Genomic DNA, 25,069 nt, shown 5'->3' with positions numbered 1-25,069 from the left:
ATTTTAAATTAGAAACAATACATGCAGAAGTTTTAGATATATGGATATTCTCCTCAGGATAATTTTCAATGTGACAGTTTGTAGGTACTTTCATTTCAAAAGACAACATCATATTTAACTGCCTATCTGTGGTTAACATGATGGCAAAGTGCCAGTATTTAATCATGAGTGACTGTAACAATACAATACAAGGTCTTATATTCCACATCTTACACAACAGTTTAGTACAGTTTACAGAAGTTAAAAAGATAAAGAGAGCAATCATCTCTGATAAACAATACAAACTGCCAGAGTGGCAGCTGTGGCTCTGGCCACCTTGTTGGGCAGACTGGATGGCCTATGCTGGTCTTTATCTACAGTCATTCACTGTGTTACTGTGTGGATAGCTATAAAATTACATCCTAAGGGCCAGATTCTCAAAACTTGCCGGATTCTCAAAGCTCTCTAACATGGCGGGCCTTCCCCTTCCTGGTGCATCCTGGGATGCACAGGGAAGGGCCTTAGTCTCCTTCCTCTGTATCCTGGGATACAGAAGGAGGAGCCTAAGGCCCTGATTAGCTCAGACAACTAAGGCACCTGGGGAATGCCTTAGGCATCTGAGCCAATCAGGTCCTTAGGCCCCACCCCGTGCATCCCAGGATGCACCAGAAAGGGGAAGGCCTGTCATTTTGGAGTGGCAAGCCTGGAGAGCAGGAGGGACTGGGCATCCCTACTGTTGTCATCAATTTTTAAGATACAAGAGAGGTTAGGGGAATGGTTCGGAGGGGGCCAGAGGAATCCCTTCTGCCAATTTTTTTTTTAGGAAAGGAAGCGGAGAAGGGGAGTGGTCGGTTGAAGGGAGCATGGTAGGGGGGGTCAGTGCAGGGGGTGGGTGGTTCACAGTGGGGTATCCCTCCTGCTGATTTTGGGGGAAGGAGAGGGGAGGGGGTCGGTTCAGGAGGTCCTTACAGAGGGAGGGGGTCAGCATGGGGAGGGGGTTGCGGCTGCACGAGGGAATGGGTAGCCCTCCTGCTAATTTTTTGGTAATGGGGTTATTGGGGGGAGTCTGGCATGGCACGGCATTTTTTTTTTAATGTGCACATCTGTGCCCATAGAAAAAAAAAATAAAAACACAGGCAAACCGATCAGTAACAGTTACTGACTAGATCTGTTGACTTTTCCATGTCTGTCCTACTGACCCAATTCTGGCATTCAAGTTTAGGACATAAATAAGATGCCTGGTTTTAATATTAATGATCTCATTTGCATGCCAGAATCTGAGAATGTAGGACCACATGGAAAACCACGCGGTAAGCCATTTTGGGCACTGGGACGGCAATATGATTGGTCGCTAAACCAGTCAAACCGGTTTAGCAACAATCAGACACTTCAGTGCATCTAGCCCCAGGTATTGTGGGCATTATTAACAAAGCAGGAAGCAAGTCTGAGAAGTAGCCTAGTGATTATTGCAGTGGACTGCAACTAAGAGCAAAGGCACCAGCTCTTTGTGTGCTGTGGGTTCTCAAGCACCACCAATTTTTTGGGACCTCATGTGACCTCATCCTCCCACACTGGCGTACCAAGGGGGAGGGGCGGTCTGCCCTGGGTGCAGCCCATATAGAGGTGTTCCAAGGCAGGTGTCGAACATCTTTTGGAGGCAGCAGCGTTCACATCTTGCTGCTCGTCCGCTTTGGGCATTCCTCTCTGCCCGGTCCTACCTGCTTCCTGTTTCCATGAAGCCAGGACCAGGCAGAGAGAAAGGCCTGAAGCAGACAAGAGCAGCGAGTTGTGAATGCTGCGCAGCCAACTGGGGAGGGGATGACAGAGGGAGGAAGGGAACGGGAGATAAATGCTGCACATCACTGGGGAGAGGAAGGGAGAAGGAAGACCAGGGAAGAGAGAGGAGAGAAGAGGAAGGAAGGGAGTGAGGGAGAGGAAGGAAGAGAGGGAGGGAAAGGAAGGAAGGAAAGGATATGCTAGACCATGGAGGGGGAGGGAGAGATGCCAGGGCATGGAAGGACAGAGTTGCCAGACCAAGGAGAAAGGAGAGAGAGAGGGAACGGAAGGAGAGAAGATGACAGAGCATGGAGAGGGAGGGGGAGATTGAAGGGAAGGAGAGGGATGCCAGGACATCGATGGAGGGAAGGGAAGGAGACAGATACCTGACCAACAGGAAAGGAAGGAGAGGAAATGCCAGCCCTTTGAGGAGGAAGGAGAGAGATGTCAGGGCAATGGGGGAGAAAAGGGAAGGAGACAGAGATGACAGACTGTGGGTTGGGGTAGGAAGGAAGGAAAAGAAGCAAGGTGCCAGAGAATAGGAGATGGGGTGGAGACAGAGAGAGCAAAGTGGAGATGGAGTGAAGCTGAAATGAATCATGTACAAAAATGAGAAGGGGCACAGGATAGACAGTTTATGGAGCGGACATAGAAAGAGGGAAAATGCCATATGTAAGAGCATACAGTACATGGAAGGAGCAGAGAAAGAGGGCAGAGGTTAGATGAACATGGCAGATGCTGCATGGAAGGGAGAGAGAAGACTGATGCTGGCTAGAAAGAGAGTGAAGAGAAGATGATTAAAGCAGAAATGACAAAAGATAGAAAAAAATATTTTTTTTTGTTGCTTTAGAATAAAATAGTATTCCAGTTGTGTTGATAAACTTTTATAAACAGAAAATGGAAATAAGGTAATCTTTTTATTGGACTAATTTTAATACTTTTTTTACTAACTGTCAGAGTCCAAATCCTCTTCCTCGGGACAGGGTATTTCAACAGCAGTATACTGTACTGACCTGAAGGAGGAAGCTTTGACCTCTGAAAGCTAATTGAAAAATAGATTAGTCCAATAAAATGGTATTTTTTATTTTTCATTTTTGTTTTATTTCTGTTTTTTAATTTGTAAAGTGGTGATTGTTATTTGTCAGCAGCCTCGAAGAAAGCCAACAGGATGCTGGGCATCATCAAGAGGGGCATATCAACCAGGACGCGGGAAGTCATCATGCCGCTGTATCGAGCGATGGTGCGCCCACATCTGGAATACTGCGTTCAATATTGGTCGCCGCACCTCAAGAAGGACATGGCAGTTCTTGAGAGAGTCCAAAGGAGGGCAACGAAACTGGTAAGAGGGCAGGAAAACTGCCCATATGCTGAGAGGCTGGATAAACTGGGGCTCTTCTCTCTGGAAAAGAGGAGGCTCAGGGGGGATATGATAGAGACCTTCAAAATACTTAGGGGCATAGAGAGGGTGGACAGGGACAGGTTCTTCAGACTAAAAGGGACGACAGGTACGAGGGGGCACTCAGAGAAACTGACGGGAGATAGGTTCAAATCAAATGCAAGGAAGTTTTTCTTCACCCAAAGGGTCGTGGACAAATGGAATGCGCTCCCGGAGGAAGTGATCCGGCAGAGTACAGTACAGGGATTCAAACAGGGATTGGACAGATTCCTGAGGGAAAAGGGGATCGTGGGGTACTGAGGGAGGTGCTGGGGTATTGCATAAGTATAGACAGCTCACCAGGTCGTGCAGGTGCAAGGCCGGAGGGTTAGGACATTGATGGGAAGATAGGACTTCGATGAGAAACCTAGGGGGCAAGGGGGCCCCTTCTGGTGATTAAGGCAGGTCATGACCTGTTGGGCCGCCGCGGGGGCGGACTGCTGGGCGGGATGGACCTCTGGTCTGACCCGGCAGAGGCACTGCTTATGTTCTTATGTCAGGTTTTTTCAAATTTACATCTGCTATCTTTATATTTTGCACAATATTAGGGGCCATGTGTCACTGTGTATAGAGTCCGGCTTCTTGGCAGTTCAGTTTGACTTTTATCTACATATTTCTATTTTTAATTTGTGATTACTTATTCCATACTGGGCAAGGGTGTATCTGTGTTCTGTATGTATGAAAAGGACATTGTTTTCCCATTAGCATTGACTGTGCAGGATTGATCTGTTTTAATCTGGTTTGTTTAGAGATAATTTAGATTTTTCTGCATTTAGGCTTCTTGTGCAGTCTCTGATCTGGATCTGGATTACGGTAATATTTTCTATTTAGCCTCACACAAAAGGAATATCAAAAGACTGGAGTTCATCCAGAATATTGCTGTCCAATTGGTTTTTAAGATGAAAAAATATCAGACCATGTGACAAAGTATTATTGGATATTACATTGACTCCCAATTGAGGCATGGATATTTTTCAAATTGGGATGCGTTTGTTTTAAAATGTTATCTGATCTTGTGCCAGATTATTTTATTGATCATATTAAATTTACTGTTAGGAAATTATCATTATGCAAGCGTGGAGGGACATAATCGAAAGGGACGTATAAGTCCGTTTACATCCATATCGCAAGTCGTCCAAAGTTAAAAAGAGCCTAAGACACATTTTCGAAAGATACGTCCAACTTTTTTTTACTTTCGAAAATCATCTAATTATACGTCCTGACGAACTGATCGTCCAAACCACTAAATCGTCTATCTTTATACCACATTTCCGTCCAACATTCCGTCCAAGTCCAAAATGCCTAGAACAAGCCCTTTTGGACGTGGGAGGGGTCTGCAAAGTGATGGACTGCACACCCAGACATGCCACCTAAATAGTGGGGTACCTTACAGGGCACCGCTGTGAACTTCACAAAAAGGATGCCATGGCTTCTCCTTACTACAGCTCCCTTATAGGTGACGGTGAGCCCCCCAAACCACCTACAGAATCCCCTAGACCCACTTATCTACCACCCATAGCCCGTATGGCTGCAGGAGCCACTTATATGCCAATAAAAAAGGGTTTTGGGGGTGTATAGGGCAGTGCACATGTTTCAGTATCAATGCAGGGGCTTATGGGCATGAGTCCTCCTCTCTATGGGTCCTTAACCCACCCCCAAGACGACTTCAGCTGCCTCTGTGCTGGACGACTAGGCTTTCCTATGCCAGGCGGCCAGGTGATGATGGTCTGGAGGCTGAAATTTAAAGTTGTGAATAAAATTTTTATGGGGGTGGGGGGGTTGGTGATCACTGGGGTAGTGTGTGGGGGTCTGTGTTATGTATTTTCAGTGCTTATCTGGTGAGTTTAGGTGGGTTTTTGTGATTTAGACCATGTTTTACATGGTCTAAGTCACAACGTCCAAGTTCCGTCGATCGTGGGCTGTATAACTTTCGGTTATACATGCTGTACGAGTAAGTCTAAGCCGGCCCAAGTCCCGCCCAACTCCCACCCTCGACACGCCTCCCGAAACACCCCATTGAGCGGCACTATGAAGGCCTAGGCCATTTTTAAATACGTCCAAAACCCGGTTTTATTATCGGGGCGCTTGGACGTTTTTGAGAAATGTTTGTCCAAGAGCCCCTTAGTATATTTACATTTCCTTCAGTTACTCTTACCAGGTTTTTAGAAAGGTACTGAAGACTCAATTGTTTGATAAATTTCATAGATGAGTTTATAATTTGTTGTGCTTGTATAATTTTTTAAAATCTTTGTGAACTGCTTTGAATTGAAAGGTATAGCGGTATACAAGTGGTTTTTTATGTTATGTTATGTAATCATGAGCTAGGTGTTTCTATTCAGACTTGGACATCCTTTCTAAAATGTCCTTCCATGTATCTTTCTAAAATAGACGTAGACTAAAAATAGGCACATGCTGACCTCCAAACCTAAGTGACTTGTTATAAAATTATTCTTCTTTTTGTATTTCTCCATTTATGCCATTTGTTTGTTGTAGTTAAGGAAATCAAAGATTAACAAGCAAATATTGATATACTCACACTGAAAAAAAGTTTTTCTATTGAGATACCAGAAATGTTGCCAAAGTTTTCAACAAAGTTTCGAGGGGCAGCAAAGACTCGAAGCACTTTTTCATCTGCCCCAGAAACGAACTGAAAGCGCTCAGTCATTGCCAAACACTGCATATCATAACCATGTATCTGAGGTCGTGCAATTTCATGCCATGTCACCTGGTAACAAGAATTAAAGAAAGCTTACTAAGGAAAAGTTAATTTAAAAAATATAGTCAAGACAGTGTTCTTGTCAGTTTTGAGATAATGTTTTTAAAGTTTTATAAGATATGATACACCAATATTTGACTTCTCAGAAAGCACAGTTACTTACCGTAACAGGTGTTATCCAGGGACAGCAGGCATATATTCTCACATGTGGGTGACGTCATCTACGGATCCCCAGCGGGGACAGCTTTTCAAGCAAACTTGATTGAAGTTTCAAGTTTGCTATGCTGCACCACACATGTGCATGCCTTCTTGCCCACTAGAGGGCACATCCCCACCTCGTGGTCCTCAGTTCCATAGCCAGCAAAGAAGCCATCCCCGGGGAGGAGGGCGGGTTGTGAGAATATATGCCTGCTGTCCCTGGATAACGGTAAGTAACTGTGCTTTATCCCAGGACAAGCAGGCATGATATTCTCACATGTGGGTGACCTCCAAGCCAACCAAAAAAGGGCAGGTGGGAGGATGGCAATTTAGGAAAACAGATTACGCAAAACTGACTGGCCAAACCGGCCGTCACTCCTGGATAACGTATCCAGGCAGTAGTGGGAGGTGAAAGTATGAACCGAAGACCAAGTGGCAGCCTTGCAGATATCCTCCAACGGAGTAGACCGGAGGAATGCCACAGAAGCTGCCATCGCTCAGACCTTATGTCCCGTGACCCGACCATGAAGCGCGAGACCAGCCTGAGCGTAGCAAAAAGAAATACAAGCAGCCAACCAGTTGGACAAGGTGCGCTTGGAAACAGGACGTCCCAACCGATTAGGATCAAAGGACAAAAATAATTGAGGAACCTTCCGATGAGACTTGGTGCGTTGAAGATAAAAGGCCAACGCTCTCTTACAGTCAAGCGTGTGAAGCGCCGCCTCCCCAGGATGAGAGTGGGGCTTCAGAAAAAACACCGGAAGAACAATGGACTGATTGAGGTGGAAATCAGACACATCCTTAGGTAAAAATTTAGGATGGGTGCGAAGAACCACCTTGTCATGATGGAACACAGTAAAGGGCGGGTCCGCAACCAAAGCCTGCAGCTCGCTAATCCGACGAACGGACGTGAGCGCAAGCAAAAAGATCACCTTCCAAGTGAGAAACTTAAGATGAGATTTGTCAATAGGCTCGAAGGGAGGCTTCATCAGTTGAGCCAAAACCACATTAAGATCCCAAACTACAGGAGGAGGTTTCAAAGGAGGATTAACATTCACTAGACCCCTCATGAAACGAATCACCAGAGGATGAAGAGAGAGAGATCGACCCTCGAGATGCCGATGGAAAGCAGCAATCGCACTGAGATGCACCCTAATGGAAGTCGTCTTCAGCCCAGACTTGGACAAATGCAACAAATATTCCAGAACCGAAGACACCGGAACCGAACTCGGATCCAGATGATTCGAGGAACACCAGGAAGAAAATCTGGTCCACTTCTGAGAATAACAAAGCCTAGTCGAGACCTTGCGCGAGGCTTCCAGAACCTCCCTCACAGACTGAGAAACCTGTGAAGTCATGGGGAAAGGAACTAAGCCGTCAGATGTAAAGACTGAAGATTGGGATGCAACAGCGAACCCCGACTCTGAGACAGCAGAGAGGGAAAAACAGGCAGAAGCAGAGGCTCCCTGACACTGAGTTGAAGGAGCAAGGAGAACCAGTGCTGACGAGGCCAACGAGGCGCAATGAGAATCATAGTGGCTCTGGACGACTTGAGATGAACCAACGTCCTCAAGATCAGAGGGAAAGGAGGAAACGCATAAAGGAACCTCCCTCCCCAGTCGAGAAGAAAGGCATCGGCCTCGAGACGGTCCGGGGAGTACATCCGAGAACAATAGAGGGGCAGTTTGTGAGTCTCCGGGGAGGCAAACAGATCCACCTGAGGAGTCCCCCAGCGGTCGAAGACCTCACGCAGAACTCGGGAGTTTAACGACCACTCGTGCGGCTGGAGAAGACGACTGAGTTTGTCGGCCAGACAATTCTTCTCTCCCTGAATGTAAACCGCCCGCAGGAAGATGTTCTGGGAGACCGCCCATTCCCAAAGGCGCAGGGCTTCCCGGCACAGGGACCAAGAGCCCGTTCCCCCTTGTTTGTTCACATAATACATGGCCACCTGGTTGTCCGTCTGCACGAGGACTACCTGATCGTGCAGCAGGTGGCAGAACGCTCGAGCAGCCAGAAAAATGGCACGAAGTTCTAAAACATTGATGTGACAACTCCGGTCCTCTGCCGACCATAGACCTTGAGTCCGCAGACCGTCCAGATGAGCTCCCCACGCGTACTCCGAAGAGTCCGTGGTCAGGACCTTGCGATGCGGAGGAACGAGAAAGAGCAAACCCCCGGAAAGATTGGAAGAGTTGGTCCACCAACGGAGCGAGCGTCTCAAGGAAGGAGTCACTGTTATAGGGGAGGAGACTGGGTCCCGGATCCTGACGCCACTGGAAGGCCAAGTTCCACTGAGGAAGCCTCAGGTACAAATGGGCGAATGGAGTGACATGGACCGTCGACGCCATGTGGCCGAGCAGAACCATCATGCGCTGCGCCAAAACTGAGGGCAGCAACGAAACCTGGCGACTCAATCGAAGCAGGACCTCCAACCGTGGCGGGGGGAGGAACGAACGGAGGCGAACCGTGTCCAGCACGGCCCCAATAAACTGAAGGGATTGAGCCGGGCACAACTGAGACTTGGGGAAGTTCACTTCGAACCCCAGACGTTGAAGGAAGATGATAGTCTGTCGGGTCGCTGAAATAACCCCTTCCTTGGAGGACGCCTTGATCAGCCAATCGTCCAGGTAGGGAAACACCTGCAGCCCCCGAGATCTCAGGGCTGCCGCGACCACCACCATACACTTCGTGAAGACTCGAGGGGACGAAGCCAGTCCAAAGGGGAGGACCCGATACTGGAGGTGCAACTCCCCCACCTGGAACCTGAGGAACTTGCGGAAGGCGGGATGCACCGGAACATGAGTATATGCTTCCTTCAGGTCCAGGGAGCACATCCAGTCCCCCGATTCTAACAGAGGGTACAGGACTGGAAGGGACAACATACGGAACTTCTCCCGGACAAGGAACTTGTTGAGCCTCCGGAGGTCCAGAATGGGGCGTAAGTCTCCTGTCTTCTTCGGGACCAAAAAGTAACGGGAGTAAAACCCCCGTCCCCTTTGGTTCGGGGGCACGGGCTCCACCGCCCGAAGGCTCAACAAGGACCTGGCTTCCGACAGGAGAAGAGGAAGCTGGTCTCGACAGCCAAGAGAAGCCCCCGGCGGATGATCTGGCGGCATGGCTAAGAAGTTTAGCGAGTAACCCTCGGAGATGATCCGGAGCACCCAAGCATCCGACGTGATCTCGGCCCAGGCTGGAAGAAAGGCCTGCAATCGGCCCCCGATAGGAAGGGGGTCCTTTGACAGTGCGGAGGGAGCCCGCCCCCAACCGCGCATCACGTCAAAAAGACGGAGCCGGTTTAGACGCCCCTTGCGCCTGAGGCTTTGGTTGGGACGCTCTGCCCTGCTGAGGGGGACGCCGGGGCGGAGGCCTCGAGAAAGCCGGCATCGACTTCTGCGGGTATCGCCGCGGAGGAGGTCTAAACGGCTTCTGCGGCGGGGCCCGGGGTTTAGGACGGACCAATGAGGCGATAGAGCGCTCATGTTCAGACAAGCGTTTGGTCGCCGCCTCCAAGGACTCATCGAACAACTCGGAGCCAACACATGGAAGATTGGCCAGACGTTCTTGCAAGTTCGGGTCCATATCCAGGGTACGATGCCATGCGAGACGGCGCATCGCCACCGCAAAGGCGGATACACGAGAGGCCAACTCAAACGCATTGTAAACTGCGTGAAAAAGGTAGAGACGCAGCTGAGACAAATTGGCCATAAAGGTACCAAAATCCCCCTTATGGGAATCCGGCATGACCCTATAATACCTGGGCAACGCCTTCACCATCTGCCTTAAATAGGATGAGAAGGTGAATGCGTAATTAAGGACCCTGGCAGCCATCATGGAGTTGGAATAGAGGCGACGACCAAACTTGTCCAGGGTCCGTCCCTCCCGCCCGGGGGGGACCGCAGCAGAGACCCTAGAAGGCTGAGACTTCTTCAACGCCGACTCCACCAGCAACGACTGGTGGGACAGCTGTGCTTTATCGAAGCCCTTGCAAGGGACTGTGCGGTACTTAGACTCCATCTTTGATGGAACCGCTGTGACTGTAAGAGGGGAGTCCAAGTTCCTCAGGAAGGTCTGGTGGAGAACCTTGTTGAGAGGCAGCCGAGGAGTCTCTCTGAGGGGAGAGGGCAAATCCTGCTCCTCCAAAAATTCCTTTGTGTATTGCGAACCTGACGCCAGATCAAGGTCCAAAGCCCTCCCCATATCAAGCACAAATCTCGAAAAGGAGGAGGGCTTCGAAGGCGGAGAGGGAGATCGAGAAGCCCTCATCGCCAAGAAGGAAGGGGAAGCCTCACGGGAGTAACGAGGTTCCTTACCCGTGCCAGACTCCGAACCCCAAGAAGCCGCACCAAGCGACCTCGATGGGGTCGGGGACCGCCCATGCCCCGAGGAACCCCTGCGGGAAGTCCCCGGGGTATGGGGCACCGAGTCATGCCCCTTCCGTCTCGGCGAAGAGTCCCTCGAGCACTCAACCTCGGAGGAACGGAAAAGCCTCGGATTATCGAGGCGGTGCTCGGAGACCCATAGGGTCTCTGCCCCGGTCGGCGAGGAGCGACCGCGTCGTCGAGGAGAGGCCTGTTGACGTTTGGGCTTCCTCGACCGACGCTTCGCCCGAGGAGGACCTCGATGAGGACGAAGAGGGAGAGATCCTCCGAACCCTCCGCACCTTGTCCCGAGGCCGCACGCTCCGCTCAGGTTGGTCAACCGAGGTCGAGGGCAAGGTCGGGGCTGAGGCCAAAGCCCCCCCGGGGGCCGAAGTCGAGGGTACCGAGACCGAGGCTGCCGACGCCGGGGCAGCCGAAGGCGGCTGGAGGTGCGCAAGGGCACCGGACAGCTCCAAGGTAATGAGCGCACAGAGTAAGTCCTGAAAGGCGGGAATCCCCATCATAGTCGGCAGATCCAGGGCCGGCGGGTGCTCCCTCGAGGGCGACCTCGGTCTCGAGTATTCCCGCGGGGCACCCGACTTTGACGCTCGGGTCGGGGCCGAGTATGACCCACCCGCCCCCGTCGATGAGCCCGAGGATGGCTTCTTCGAGGCTGGAACAGAAGAAGGAAGTGAGGACTTACCCGTCGTCGACTTTGGGGTCGAGGACACAGGCTTCGACGAAGCGGGCTGTCGGGGCGAGGTCGAGGGAGTCGAGGCCGAGGTCAAGGCCGGGGCCGAAGCCGAGGCCAACGTTGAGGCCTTCCCCGCCACGGGGTCCACAGCAAAGAGCTCTGCCATACGAGCGCGACGGCGGCGGAGGGCCCTTTACTGAAAAGTAGAGCACTGAGTGCAGGAGTCGGTCGGGTGCTCAGGACCCAGACAAAGTAAGCACCACCGGTGGGGATCGGTGATCGAAAGGAGTCGATCGCACCGGGTGCACTTTTTAAAGCCCGTCAAGGGACGGGACATGGACACAAAAAACGGCCGGGAACGAACGAGGTCCCGCGGCCGCGGCTACCGGGAGCCAAACGAAAAATCTTTTTTTTTTTTTCGACGAAAACCTAAACACAAACAAATAAAAAAACAAAGTAAGCACAGCGACCAAGAAAGAAACACTCAGCCGCGGTGTCAGAAGGCAAAATAGAAGAGCACAAATTCCACAGGGCTTCTGGCTCCGCGGAAAAGACTGAACTGAGGACCACGAGGTGGGGATGCGCCCTCAAGTTTGCTTGAAAAGCTGTCCGTGCTGGGGCTCCGTAGATGACGTCACCCACATGTGAGAATATCATGCCTGCTTGTCCTGGGATAAACAATATTATCTTCCCAATTAGACCTCAGCTGACATAAGACAACCTCTAGTCAGGTAAGAAATCCAAGAAACACTGTTGTTTCTCCAAGGTCTAGTTCAGCAATTTGATCAAGGGGGAAATCAATGCAAGGAAGAAGAGAGGCAAAATACACACAAAATATTTAGAGGTAAACAAAAAAATTTCTGCAAGAACAGACAAATACCATAGGGGGTGATTTTATAAAATTTGTTCTGTCTGTCTTATACCAAGAAAAAGGCTCTTATAAAATTGAATACTTTAAAACAAACTATGCACTGACATTCCTGGGGGGGTGTAGTATGGGCAGAGCAGTGATGGAATTGTGATTTATGGGCATCCTATATAATAATACCCTTAGAGCGCATGCACACTTCAATCTTCGTGGCTCCATGCGTCTGTAGCTCCGTGGCCAGCAGAGAAATGTTGGAGAGTGTGGTGCGTTCGACTCGTGCGCACGTTGGGAGCATGTGCGGCGTGTGCGCACGTGCTCAGCTGACATCGGGCGCTGTGTCCCTCCATGGCTGTATTTAGCGGCTTGATGAGGCGCACGGGGCAGCTTGAGGCATGCGGCAGCTTGAGGCGTGCGGAGTGGCTTACAACGGTGGTGGCAAGCGGTGGCTTGAGGCGCCTGCATTAGCTTGGATGGCTGTCGGCACTGGAGGAATTTGAATGGCGGTTTAGAAACGGCTGGAAGCTGTTGTGCCGGTACTGCAGGTGAAAGGGGGATACTTTGGACGGAGGGGTGTGCTGGGGGGCAGACAGCTTTGCTCTGGGGGGGAGGAAGACAGAAGGGGGCCACAGAGAGACAATCAGAGAGAGGGAAAGGGGGCTGCTTTGGGGGGAGGGGTGTGCTTGGGGGCAGACTGCTTTGCTCTGGGGGGGGGGAAGACAGAAGGGGGCCACAAAGAGACAATCAGGGAGAGGGAAAGGGGCTGCTTTGGGGAGGAGGGGTATGCTTGGGGGCATTTAGCTTTGCTCTGGGGGGAAGACAGAAGGGGGCCACAGAGAGACAGTCATGGAGAGGAAAAGGGGGCTGCTTTGGGGGGAGGGGTGTGCTGGGGGACAGATAAATTTGCTCTGTGGAGGGGAAGACAGAAGGGGGCCATGGAGAGACAGTCAGGGAGAGGGAAAGGGGGCTGCTTTGGGGGGATGGGTGGCTGGGGGGGCAGATAGCTTTGCTCTGGGGGGGAAAGACAGAAAGGGGCCACGGAGAGACAGTCAGAGAGAGGGAAAGGTGTGCTGGGGGGCAGACAGCTTTGCTTTGGGGGGAAATACAGAAGGGGGCCACGGAGAGACAGGCAGGCAGGCAGGCAGGCAGACAGGGGGCCAAGGAGAGAGACAGAGAGAAAGACAGACAGACAGCAGCCAAGGAGAGAGAGGCAAAGAAAAAAAAGACATACAGACAGCCAGCGTCCAAGGAGAGAAACAAAAAGAAAAAAACCCCAACCAGATAGCAGCCGAGGAGAGAGAGAGAGAAAGAAAGAATGGCAGACAGAAAGAAATACAGACAGACAGACAGACTGTAGCCAAGGAAAAAGAGTGAAAGAAAGAATGACAGACAGACAGGGGGCCAGAGAGACAGACAGACAGCCAGTCAGCGTCCAAGGAGAGAGAGAGAAAGAAAACAAAACAAAACAGACGAACAGCGGCCAAGAAGAGAAAGAGAAGGAAAGAATGACAGACAGAAAGACAAACAGACAGAGGGCCAGGGAGAGATACAGACATAAAGAATGACAGACAGACAGCATCCAAGGAGAGAGAGAGAGACAAAGAAAAAAAAACAGACAGACATCTACTCTAGCACCCGTTAATGTAACGGGCTTAAACTCTAGTATATTATAAAATGCACAGGTATACAAAGAGTATATGCACATGTTTGCATCTTCTTTAGAGCAGGTATAAATCTGGCTTCTTGGTGGTTCAGTTAAACTTCTGTCTGCATATTTCTACTTTTAGTCTGTAATTACTTATTCCATACTGGGTGAGGGTGTATCTGTGTTCTGTATGGCATTGACTGTGCAGGATTGGTCTGTATTAATCCGGCTTGTTTAGTTTTACAATGGGTGTATTGATATTCTATAGTTCACTGCATCGAAGTTTAGTGCTGTGTCAATGTTCTAGTGAAGTTTAGTGACATCTAGGGCTCATGGCAGTATTTGTGGCACAGTCTTTTCCTAGGTAAGCAGTTGCTTCTTGTGTGACTTGTGGAAGTTACTGCTATTATGGTATGTTGGAATTGCTCTGTAGGTCCTGAATGACATTTGTAGTGCAATGTTCCCCCGGTCATTCGCGGTCGGCGGTTCGCGGTCCCGGTCATTCGTGGTATTTTCCGACCGCGAACCGCCAACAAGGAGAGGGCAGCAGGAGAGAGCAGCTAGAGCGCCACGAGTGCAGGAAATCACTCGCGGTATGCTCCGACCACCTCTTCCTGCACTAAGTCGAGCCTTATCCAATCAGGAGCTGCTTTGAGATGCAGCTCCTAATGGATAAGGCCTGACTTAGTGCAGGAAGAGGTGGTCCGAGCGTACCGCGAGTGATTTCCTGCACTCGCAGCGCTCCGGCTGCTCTCCTGCTGCCCTCTTCAGGCTCCCCCATGAAAAAACATATTTGTGGTTTTTCGAGATTTGCGGGGGTTCCTAGAACGGATTGGGCAGGAAAATCGAGTCAAAAAATCAATTCAATAGGCTGAATCAAATTGAATTTTTTTTTCTTGAATCGGGAAGCACTACTCTTGCATGATGTCTCAGACCTTGTATTTAGTCTATTCTTACTCCACTTTTGATCAAATTTCAAGATTTTCTCAAATATTTACCTGTAATTGATCTTTTCTTTTCCATGGAGCAAAAACCCTAGTAGTTTGGTCAGAACTCACAGTGATTATAAATTCTCCATTTGGATCCCACCTGAGGCCCTGCACACTGTTAAAATGTCCTGAAATCACTACTTCAGGAGTCCATTGCCCCTAAAAACATAAACAAACCAAATTATACACTTAAAAAGTACATCTGTGTAATAAACATGCATAATTTATCATTTAGCAATTTCATCTTAAATATTCATTGTGCTTACTAAACAAAACAAGATGAACAGACATTAGCAGCACCAGATCCACAACCAAGTCTGAGGGGGAAATGCTGGATGCAGAGGGGGATCACGGAGAGTCCCAGCCTGAGGAAGTGTCTTCCCTGGAAACCCCAATGAACTGGGAAAGCCAGGTGCCAAACATTCAGGAATGTGACGTTCTAATGGACATTTTCTGGGGCAGGAAACAGGTCAGGAACATTGAACTGGGTAGCGTTTTCTAAGCTATCCTGAAAGCTGTGGTCTTTCCCATTCTATTATTTTCATTAGCAGCTGTATGCCTGCTGCTATCTGAAGTGATTAAAAAAAAAACATTAAACAAATTATCTACTATACTCCTCCCTCAATATTCACGGGGGTTAGGGGCAGAGTCGGCCCGCAAATATTGAAAATTTGTGAATAACTTTTGGGCCGGCTCTGACCCACCACTGCCTTCTCCCCAGCATCCTAGACCCTACCTGGTGGTCTAGCGGTCTTTCAGGGCAGGAGCGATTTTCCTACACTCCTGCCCCATGCAGATCACTCATCCAAAATGGCTACCATGAGTTCCCATAATCTCTCGAGACTACGACAGGAACTCACGGCAGCCATTTTGGATGAGTGATCTGCATGGGACAGGAGTGTAGGAAAATCACTCCTGCCCTGAAAGACCACTAGACCACCAGGTAAGGTCCAGGAGGTGGGATGGAAGTGGGGGTGATTCCGATTTTAGGAAATCATGAAAAATCAAAATCACGAGTCCTAAAACCGCAAATCGGGAGGGGGAAGTGTACTACTATTTATAATTTCTAAGGCACTGAAAAACATACGCAGTGCTGTACATTCAACATGCAACTAAAATATTTTTTAAAAGGTAGAATCTCACCACACACAAAATTTAAACCAGAAAAAAATAAAAAACAGTAAAATGAAATAGTTTGATTCTTCAGCCAGGAGTATTCAAATTAACTCAGCTACTGTGACTGGATGAAAGTTTCTTCCATTTAATTTATTACGGGTCTTGTCAAGATAATTTTTAGAAACAGAGTTAATCTTTATATTCTACATAAAAGGTGTAAGCCTAAGCAATCAAGAGACTTGCTTTCTTAAATACTTTTTTTTCTTTAAGTATTTCTATAATTGCTCTTTTACACTGAAATGTAAAGTACGCATATTTTATAGATCAGGGAAACTCCTACTTTAACCCTATTTGAACTGTACTTTTTATACCGCAGAATGTGATAAACAAGGGTGTAAAAAACTTAGGCGCTGCAACTGCTTAATGTTTTCTTATTTTCTTGTTAGTATAAGACATTTATTTAATAAAGTCTCACTGGGATGAATGAGCACAAAGGCAGCAATATCAAAAATGCAATTGCCTTACTTCTTTCAATGGATTCTGGCTCCAGAGGTGCAGTGCTCCATGGAAAGCGTGGGCAAGAATCATACATCCACTAGGTCCAAACTGACAGCCCAAAAACCCTAGTGTGTTTCCTCCTACTTCTCCAACACGAACCTGGAAGAAAAAGAAAAAAAAGTTTAAAACTATGATCTTCATTAGGCCCCCACAAATTGCTTTCTTCAGGTTGTCTATATTTGGCACCCCTGAGGCTAACTGGTAGTTTCAAATCTGTATCTAAAATTCTAAACCTTGACAACTGAGGCACTTTCAAGGTGAGGTATTTTAGATAAATAACAACACTGGTAGTAATGAATTATTACAGCCAATGGTTGAATTCCAAGCATTCTAAAACATGATTACTAGACATAAATCATTGGAAATTTGATTATTTGGGTTAAAAGATCACTACAAGATGGTCACTGATAAAATTTTAAAAATGTAGGAAGATTAGAACAAAATTGACTGCTTTCAATTTGGTTGACTCCTTTTCTAACAGTTTTACGGCTTAGATATTTAAAGGATAATTCTATAATGAGGCACTTACAGTTACATAATAATTAGCACATGTGTAAGCGTCTTAAGTAAAATAATAGAAGATTGAAGGGGTAGAGCATGAGGGGAACATGGATGTTGACAAGGTTCCGAGGTAAACAGATACCTAAATATAAGGTGTGCCTAGAATGGTATCTCTATATACCCATTCACACACACAGAGCTGTACCGAATATTATACACTTCCCCCTCAATATTAGCAGGTTCGGCACGTGCGACTTCTTTATTCGTGTGTTCCCCCCCTGGACTCTACAGCTTAGGGCCAACTTTTAACATACTCCCACCTCTTGGACCCTTCCACAACCTACTTAGGACTGACTCTGACTCACCCCCTAGCTCCCTCCCACCTCCTGGACCCCTCCACAGGTTACTTTTAATATAAGACACTGTCTTATTTTAGGGAAAACACAGTAGTAGTAGAAAATGTAGTAGAAGTAGATCTGTTTTAATTGCACAAGAGAATTGTATTTCATAATTATAATGAGTGGCCATTAATTTTTGAATAAATTACAAAGACTAGGGGCACTCGATGAAATTACAAGGAAATACTTTCAAAACCAATAGGAGGACATTTTTTTTCACTCAGAGATTAGTTAAGCTCTGGAACGCGTTGCCAGAGGATGTGGTAAGAGCGGATAGCGTAGCTGGTTTTAAGGAAGGTTTGGACAAGTTCCTGGAGGAAAAGTCCATAGGCTGTTATTGAGAAAGACATGGGGGAAGCCACTGCTTGCCCTGTATTGGTAGCATGGAATATTGCTATTCCTTGGGTTTTGGCCAGTCTGACCCAGTAAGGCTATTCTTATGTCCTGATATACAATATCTCCCATAATTATTCACCAAAAATAAAACTGATTTCAAATTATAGCTCTAGCTACAATGCATTAACTAAGGGACAGAATAAAAATAAAGCCTCTGGAAAACTGGTCCTCGACATGGCAGCTAGGCTTCAATGCTATGAAATGTAAGGTCATGCACCTCGGTAGCAGAAATCCGTGCAGAACTTACACCTTAAATGGAGTAACATTAGCTAGGACCTCAGTAGAACGAGATTTGGGAGTAATCATCAGTGCAGACATGAAGGCTGCCAAACAGGTGGAGAAGGCCACATCCAAGGCAAGGCAAATGATGGGATGTATCAATAGAAGTTTTGTCAGTCGGAAACAAGAAGTCATAATGCCGCTGTACAGAACCATGGTGAGACCTCACCTGGAATACTGTGTGCAATTCTGGAGGCCACATTACCGTAAAGACGTGCTTAGAGTCGAGTCGGTTCAGCGGATGGCCACTAGGATGGTCTTGGGGTTCAAGGGTCTCTCGTACGAAGAGAGACTGAGCAGACTGCGGCTCTACACTCTAGAGGAACGCAGGGAGAGGGGGGACATGATTGAGACATTTAAGTTCATCACGGGACGTGTCGAGGTGGAAGATGACATTCTCTTCCCCAAAGGACCCTCGACCACAAGAGGGCATCCGCTTAAACTTAGAGGGGGGAAATTTAGTAGTGACACCAGGAAGTATTTTTTCACGGAAAGGGTGGTGGACCACTGGAATGAGCTTCCGGTGCAGGTGGTCGAGGCCACCGGCGTGCTCGACTTTAAGAGAAAATGGGACACTTATGTGGGATCCCTACGTAGGTCGAGTCACTAGCATCTAGACTATTGGGGTGAGTCAGTGGAGTGGGCAGACTTGATGGGCTATGGCCCTTTTCTGCCGTCACCTTTCTATGTTTCTATGTTTCTAAGATTAAAGTACTGTTGTACTAATCACCTTTGTTTTACTTCAAGCACTAATTTCAACATAAAGCTGATGTGGTTAAGTGAACACTCAGACCCGCAGCTGAGGTCCGGTGAAACAAATTCACGGAGCAGCTGTTAAGGAGACCATCATAGTTGTTCACAGTCTCCTCCACCAAACAAAGACTAAATAACAACAAATCAAACTTAAATAAAAATAAAATAATAAATTTAACAACAACTTAACTTTGAATGGTGTAGATGATAAACATAACTGCTCCGGGCTCCTCCATTATTCACAATACCGACCCCCCAACCTAGGTTTCACCCGCTGGCTTCTTCAGGAGGGGTACTAAAATTACAAGATGACTCAAATCAACACTACACCACACAGCTTGCTTACTTAATAAACACTACATTTTGAAATACTCAATGTACACACTCTCTCTGCGACTTACCGGCACAAACACTCCATACTGCACACACACGCACTACTGACGAGAGGAACTTCCCAGCAGGCCACGCTTTAAATACACTCCCCTTTTACTACCTACTATGTCATCACTCCTTACATCATGAGTGAAAGATTATAATTGAAACCATTCAATATCGTTATTTAATCCTGCGGGGGCCAGGGTATGCCATTGGAATATAAACTTCTGCTCCAAATGAAGAAGATGTTGAGTGATATTTCCAGAATCTTTATAAGCACACATAAGAACAGTGTATTGTAATTCCTCAATAGAGTGCTGTTGCTCAATCCAATGGCTCACCAGGGGGGCAGTTACTCGTTTGCATCTTATATTGCTCAAATGTTCGGCAATGCAAATTTTAATAGCACACCGAGTATGTTCTATGTAATATAGCCTACAAGGGCAAATAATGCAATATATTACTGCAGATGACAAACAATTGGTGCCTGTTCTTAGATAGAATTTCTTACCCCCTGTGTGAGGAATTACCACTTGGTCAGTGTTGAGGACATGAGGGCAATACACGCACTGATGACAACGTACATGAGCCATTGGATTGAGCAACAGCACTCTATTGAGGAATTACAATACACTGTTCTTATGTGTGCTTATAAAGATTCTGGAAATATCACTCAACATCTTCTTTATTTGGAGCAGAAGTTTATATTCCAATGGCATACCCTGGCCCCCGCAGGATTAAATAACGATATTGAATGGTTTCAATTATAATCTTTCACTCATGATGTAAGGAGTGATGACATAGTAGGTAGTAAAAGGGGAGTGTATTTAAAGCGTGGCCTGCTGGGAAGTTCCTCTCGTCAGTAGTGCGTGTGTGTGCAGTATGGAGTGTTTGTGCCGGTAAGTCGCAGAGAGAGTGTGTACATTGAGTATTTCAAAATGTAGTGTTTATTAAGTAAGCAAGCTGTGTGGTGTAGTGTTGATTTGAGTCATCTTGTAATTTTAGTACCCCTCCTGAAGAAGCCAGCGGGTGAAACCTAGGTTGGGGGGTCGGTATTGTGAATAATGGAGGAGCCCGGAGCAGTTATGTTTATCATCTACACCATTCAAAGTTAAGTTGTTGTTAAATTTATTATTTTATTTTTATTTAAGTTTGATTTGTTGTTATTTAGTCTTTGTTTGGTGGAGGAGACTGTGAACAACTATGATGGTCTCCTTAACAGCTGCTCCGTGAACTTGTTTCACCGGACCTCAGCTGCGGGTCTGAGTGTTCACTTAACCACATCAGCTTTGTGTTGAAATTAATGCTTGAAGTAAAACAAAGGTGATTAGTACAACAGTGATTTATAAGTATCACCTTGGATAAACAAATTCCCTTGCTGTTTTTTGAAGATTAAAGTACTGCCAAACCCCAAAACAGTATTTCCCAACTGATGTAGCTTTGGTCACCAGAGGATTCTCATGCACGCTCCATGCAGTTCTTGCTAAAAAAGAACTCTAATTGGAGACTCTTGATAAAGGTATAATTGCCGAAACACTTAGGGCTCCCTTTATGAAGCCGCATTAGCAGTTTAACGCACGTAATAGCCCGCGCTAAACTGCCGGACCCGCTAGCCGCTACCGCCTCCTCTTGAGCAGGCGGTAGTTTTTCGGCTAGCGCAGGGGTTAGAGCGTGATTAAAAGTCTCGCACTTTGTAAAAGGAGCCCTTAGTGTTGAGTCTGCATTGTGCCGTTACCAAATAAAGTGTATCCTGCTGAGTGATCAACATCTTTTCCTCATGACTCTTTTATTTGGCTTGCAGGGATGGGGGCAGAGTTTACAGAGACGGGGACAAACTTTTTTCCCGTGTCATTCTCTAGCACCCAGAGAAAGCTTCCCTTCTTCAGCTTATGAGGACTTTAGAAGCAGAAATGTCTTAGCTCTAGAAGCTGAAAGTTTGCAGAGATCTATTTTTGTTTATAGTTTCATAGTTTATTTACATTTTGATTAAACACTTATCCAAAGGTAAAAAGCGTTGTACAAAGTAATTAAAAATAGCTGGGAGACGAACGTTTTTAAATTATTAGACATACACCAATTAACATACTTATGACCTGAAAACAGTGGGGAAAAAAGGGAATAACTACAATTGTAGCCTATGTTTCCTTGTTATGGTGCTGGCTGCTACCTCAATAAAAATTATTTCCAAAAAAAAAAAAAGGAAGAATACATAAAAGGGAAATACAATAGGAGAAAGGAAAAGTGCAAAAGTAAATCTGTGTGTAAAAAATCAGCTATAGGCATCTTTAAAAACCAAGCATTTTAGACTGCTTTTGAATTTCTGCAAGCGCTACATTCTTGCTTCTCTTAGCAATCTACTCTACATTTTCATGGATGCTGTTCTAACTTCAGTCAGGATGGAAAACCCCTACAGATTTCTTGCAATATTGAAATGAACGCTTGACTGAGTATGCTGCTCCCCTTACAAAAACTCAGGTCATTATTTTGGTGGCATGCTGAGTTCCAGACCTCCATTCCACATACAGTATTATATCTGCATCAGAGCTCATTTACTGCAGCCTCAAGAGCTACATGCAATTAACAACACAGTCTGAGGACCGGTTAAATATATGCTGTGTATCTGAGCACAAAACTGCTCCATTTTAAAGCAAAACCTTTCATGCTCTAAAAACTGCAATGATCCGAAGACAGTTAAACCGTTTTATGCTCTACTTTAACATATTACCTTAAATCACCCAGCAGCTAAAACAAAGAAAAAATAATAATTTAGTTAATATACTTTCACCTTATGTAAGTAAATTAAAGCTAGAAATTACCTGTTCTAGCCAAACGCCAGACTCTTCATCTGGAGCCCACAAGATCATAGTTTTGTCCATGGATGCAGACAGTAACCTCATTGGCTGTTGAATTCTGCCATCTGCAGGGCAATATACATTATTTCTGTTACAGTATAAACATGTTCTGATACAATTTGCTTAGCATGAAATCTTCTGTATCTACCAAGTGTATTTACTGTTAGATCTGGAAAATCTTACTTAATAAGAACAAAGGGCAAACATACTACGACTAGGAGACACCTGGAAGCACGTTTTGTGTACAAGTGATTCACAAACCTGTTCCCAGGTAAATCAGTAGATCAGATTTTTAGGGAATACATATGAAATGTGCCTGCATTTATGTGTATATACACAAATACATTTTATCTATATATATAATTAGTACTGTTGATAATGGAAGATTAAGTTCTTATCTTTGGTAATCTTCTTTCTGTTAGCCCCCCCCCCCTGGAGGTCTTTCATCTTTCATCGGGTCTTCCAGAAATCCACAAACTTTTCTGTTCGACACAAAGGGGGCACAGGGAATCTCTCCACTATACAAACTGATTCTATTCTAACAATTATAATCAGGCAACAGAAAACATAGGCAACAAGCACAAACTGGAAACCTGCCTTCGGTAATCTAATCTAATCTAATCCTCAGGTTTGTATACCACATCATCTCCACGTTCGTAGAGCTCGGCGCGGTTTACAGTAGATGAAATAGGAAGGAACTACAACAAAGGGTTAGAGGTAAAAGTATGAAGAATATTTAGAGGATTTGGGATGCCAGATATGAAGAGTTTTTGTGGACTTGGGATACCAAAGTTGGAGCAGCATTGGGCCAGCCCTGCTCATGGAGCTTTTCCCTTCCAATTAGCCTCTGCTTAAGAAACAGAGTTCTATCAGAATAGCAGCGCTGTGGGACAGGTTTCTTAGCAGAAGGCAGTAAGATAGAGCTCCTAGCCTTCAGTTCCCTTTTCTGTGAGGCAGTGGCGTACCAAGGGGGGGTGAGGGGGTGGTCCGCCCCGGGTGCCCGCTTCTAGGGGGTGCACAGCTGGCCGGGTCCGGAACCTCCCGTGCTGCTGAAAACCAGGGCCGGATCTTCCCATTTCCGCCAAGGCAGATTGCAGCAGAGGGAAAGCTTTGGGGCAGCGGAAACAGCAGAGCTACGGCCAATCCACAGCGGGGAGCAGACAAGCGTGCGAATCAGGAGGAGAGGTGGGCATGAGCAGCAGTCCAGGCCAATCGGTGGGCTTCGGCGACTCCGGATGTGAAGATCAGCGAGAAAAATCCTCCTGATTCACACGCTCGAAATCGGAGCAGGGCAGTGGAAGCCTGAAGAAATGGTGAAGGAAGGACACATCAGATTTCTTTCAAAGCGGACGCCAAAACATCTCCAACCGTTTTGGTGAGGTGGGAGGGCCCGTTCTGAGGCTTTTTCCTTCATTTTTTGATTGAGCTGGCCTATACTGTACTAGTTTGATATCATTGGACATTACCATATTTAATATTGAAAGTGTTTATCTTATCATAATTAACATATGCTAGGTACACCATTGCTGTGAGAAACGTCCTTCCCTCCAGGTTCCTGATTGAAAATATTTGATATTGCGTTTAAATCAAAATCTCAATAGACTTGAAACTTGAAACGAGTGCCCGTGAGATTGTGGGAGGGTTAAATACTCAAAACTTAGAAGAATAACAATTTACTTAAAGTTTTTGCTTCGCCAGCTTTCTGGTATCTTTATATACAGTGGCATACCTAGCATATGTAACACCCGGGGCCCATCATTTTTTGGCACCCCCCCCCCATCTGTACGAAAAACATGATTTTTAGTAACAAGGCACACGTCACACATGAATACCTAGGAAAAGGCAGAATCTTACATATTGCAGTGAGCAGTATATCAATACACCCATTGTAAAACTAAACAAGCCAGACCAGCACAGATCAATCCTACACCGTCAATCCTAACAGAAAATCATGTCTTTCGAACACACAGAACACAGAAAACACCTTCGCCTAGTATGGAATATGTCATCATAATCTAACCCCTCCCCCTTTTACAAAACTGTAGTGTGGATTTTAGTCACGGTGGTAACAGCTCTGACGCTCAGAATTCTGAGCATCAGAGCTGCTACCACCACGGCTGGCACTAAAAAACGCTCCACAGTTTTGTAAAAGGGGGGATAAAATAGAAATACACAGCAACAGTCCTTGCTAGGATCTCGCCATTTACGGTGTAAGTCTCGCATGGATTTTGACTGCCAAGGTGCATGACTTTGCATTTTTTGGCATTGAAATTCAGTTGCCAGGTCCTAGACCATTGCTCCAACAGGAGTAGGTCGTGTATCATATTGTCGTTGTGCTCTTACCTATTATATTACATAGTTTGGCGTCATCGGCGAATAACGTTATTTTACCCCGGAGCCCCTCAGCCAAGTCCCTTATAAAGATATTGAAAAGGATCGGGCCCAAGACCGAGCCCTGCGGCACTCCGCTGATCACTGCCGTCGTTACGGAGGGGGTGCCGTTCACCACCAAGCCAGTCTCCAACCCATTTTGTCAAAGTGTCAACTAATCCTATAGAACTCATTTTGCACAACAACCTGCGGTGTGGGACACTATCAAATGCTTTGCTGAAGTCCAAGTATACAATGTCCAAGGACTCTCCAACATCGAGCTTCCCCGTCACCCAGTCAAAGAAGCTGATCAAGTTGGATTGGCAGGATTTCCCCTTGGTAAATCCATGTTGACGGGGATCCCATAGATTCTCCACGTCCAGGATCTTATCTAATTGGTGTTTGATTAGAGTTTCCATTAGTTTGCTCACTATTGATGTGAGACTCACTGGTCTGTAGTTCTCAGCCTCCGAACTGCAACCTTTTTTGTGGAGTGGAATGACGTTAGCTGTTTTCCAGTCCAACGGGACTCTACCTGTACTAAGGGAGAGATTGAAGAGCGCGGATAGTGGTTCTGCCAGGACGTCCCTTAACTCCCTGAGCACCCTGGGGTGTAGGTTGTCTGGTCCCATTGCTTTGTTAACCTTGAGTTTTGACAGCTCACAGTAGTTTAATCAATAAGGTATAAAAATATCTCACAATAAAAGTGCAAAAAATTACTCAACATGGAGATGTGTTTTGGTAGTAGGACCACCTGCTTCAGGAGTCAAAGTATTTCAATATACGAAGTATACATGTCTATTATCAGCATTA

The 25,069-nt window shown here is 46.6% G+C and overlaps 1 protein-coding gene across 3 annotated transcripts in view; it reads right to left on the bottom strand.

Annotated features, from left to right (window-relative positions):
• The window catches only part of ELP2 (elongator acetyltransferase complex subunit 2), a 189,028-nt gene that overhangs the window by 78,220 nt on the left and 85,739 nt on the right, over nt 1-25,069 (bottom strand). For all 3 annotated transcript variants that reach the window (XM_033929590.1, XM_033929587.1, XM_033929588.1), the window contains exons 10-13: nt 21,851-21,951; nt 16,300-16,431; nt 14,668-14,817; nt 5,727-5,915 (exon numbers count right to left, since the gene is read on the bottom strand). In XM_033929590.1, the coding sequence (XP_033785481.1) occupies nt 5,727-5,915; nt 14,668-14,817; nt 16,300-16,431; nt 21,851-21,951 (572 nt within the window). The remainder of the gene's footprint in view (nt 1-5,726; nt 5,916-14,667; nt 14,818-16,299; nt 16,432-21,850; nt 21,952-25,069) is intronic.

Source organism: Geotrypetes seraphini, chromosome 2 (genome assembly GCF_902459505.1).
Source record: "Geotrypetes seraphini chromosome 2, aGeoSer1.1, whole genome shotgun sequence".
Lineage (NCBI taxonomy): Eukaryota > Metazoa > Chordata > Amphibia > Gymnophiona > Dermophiidae > Geotrypetes > Geotrypetes seraphini.
This window is presented reverse-complemented; position numbering and strand designations above follow the sequence as displayed.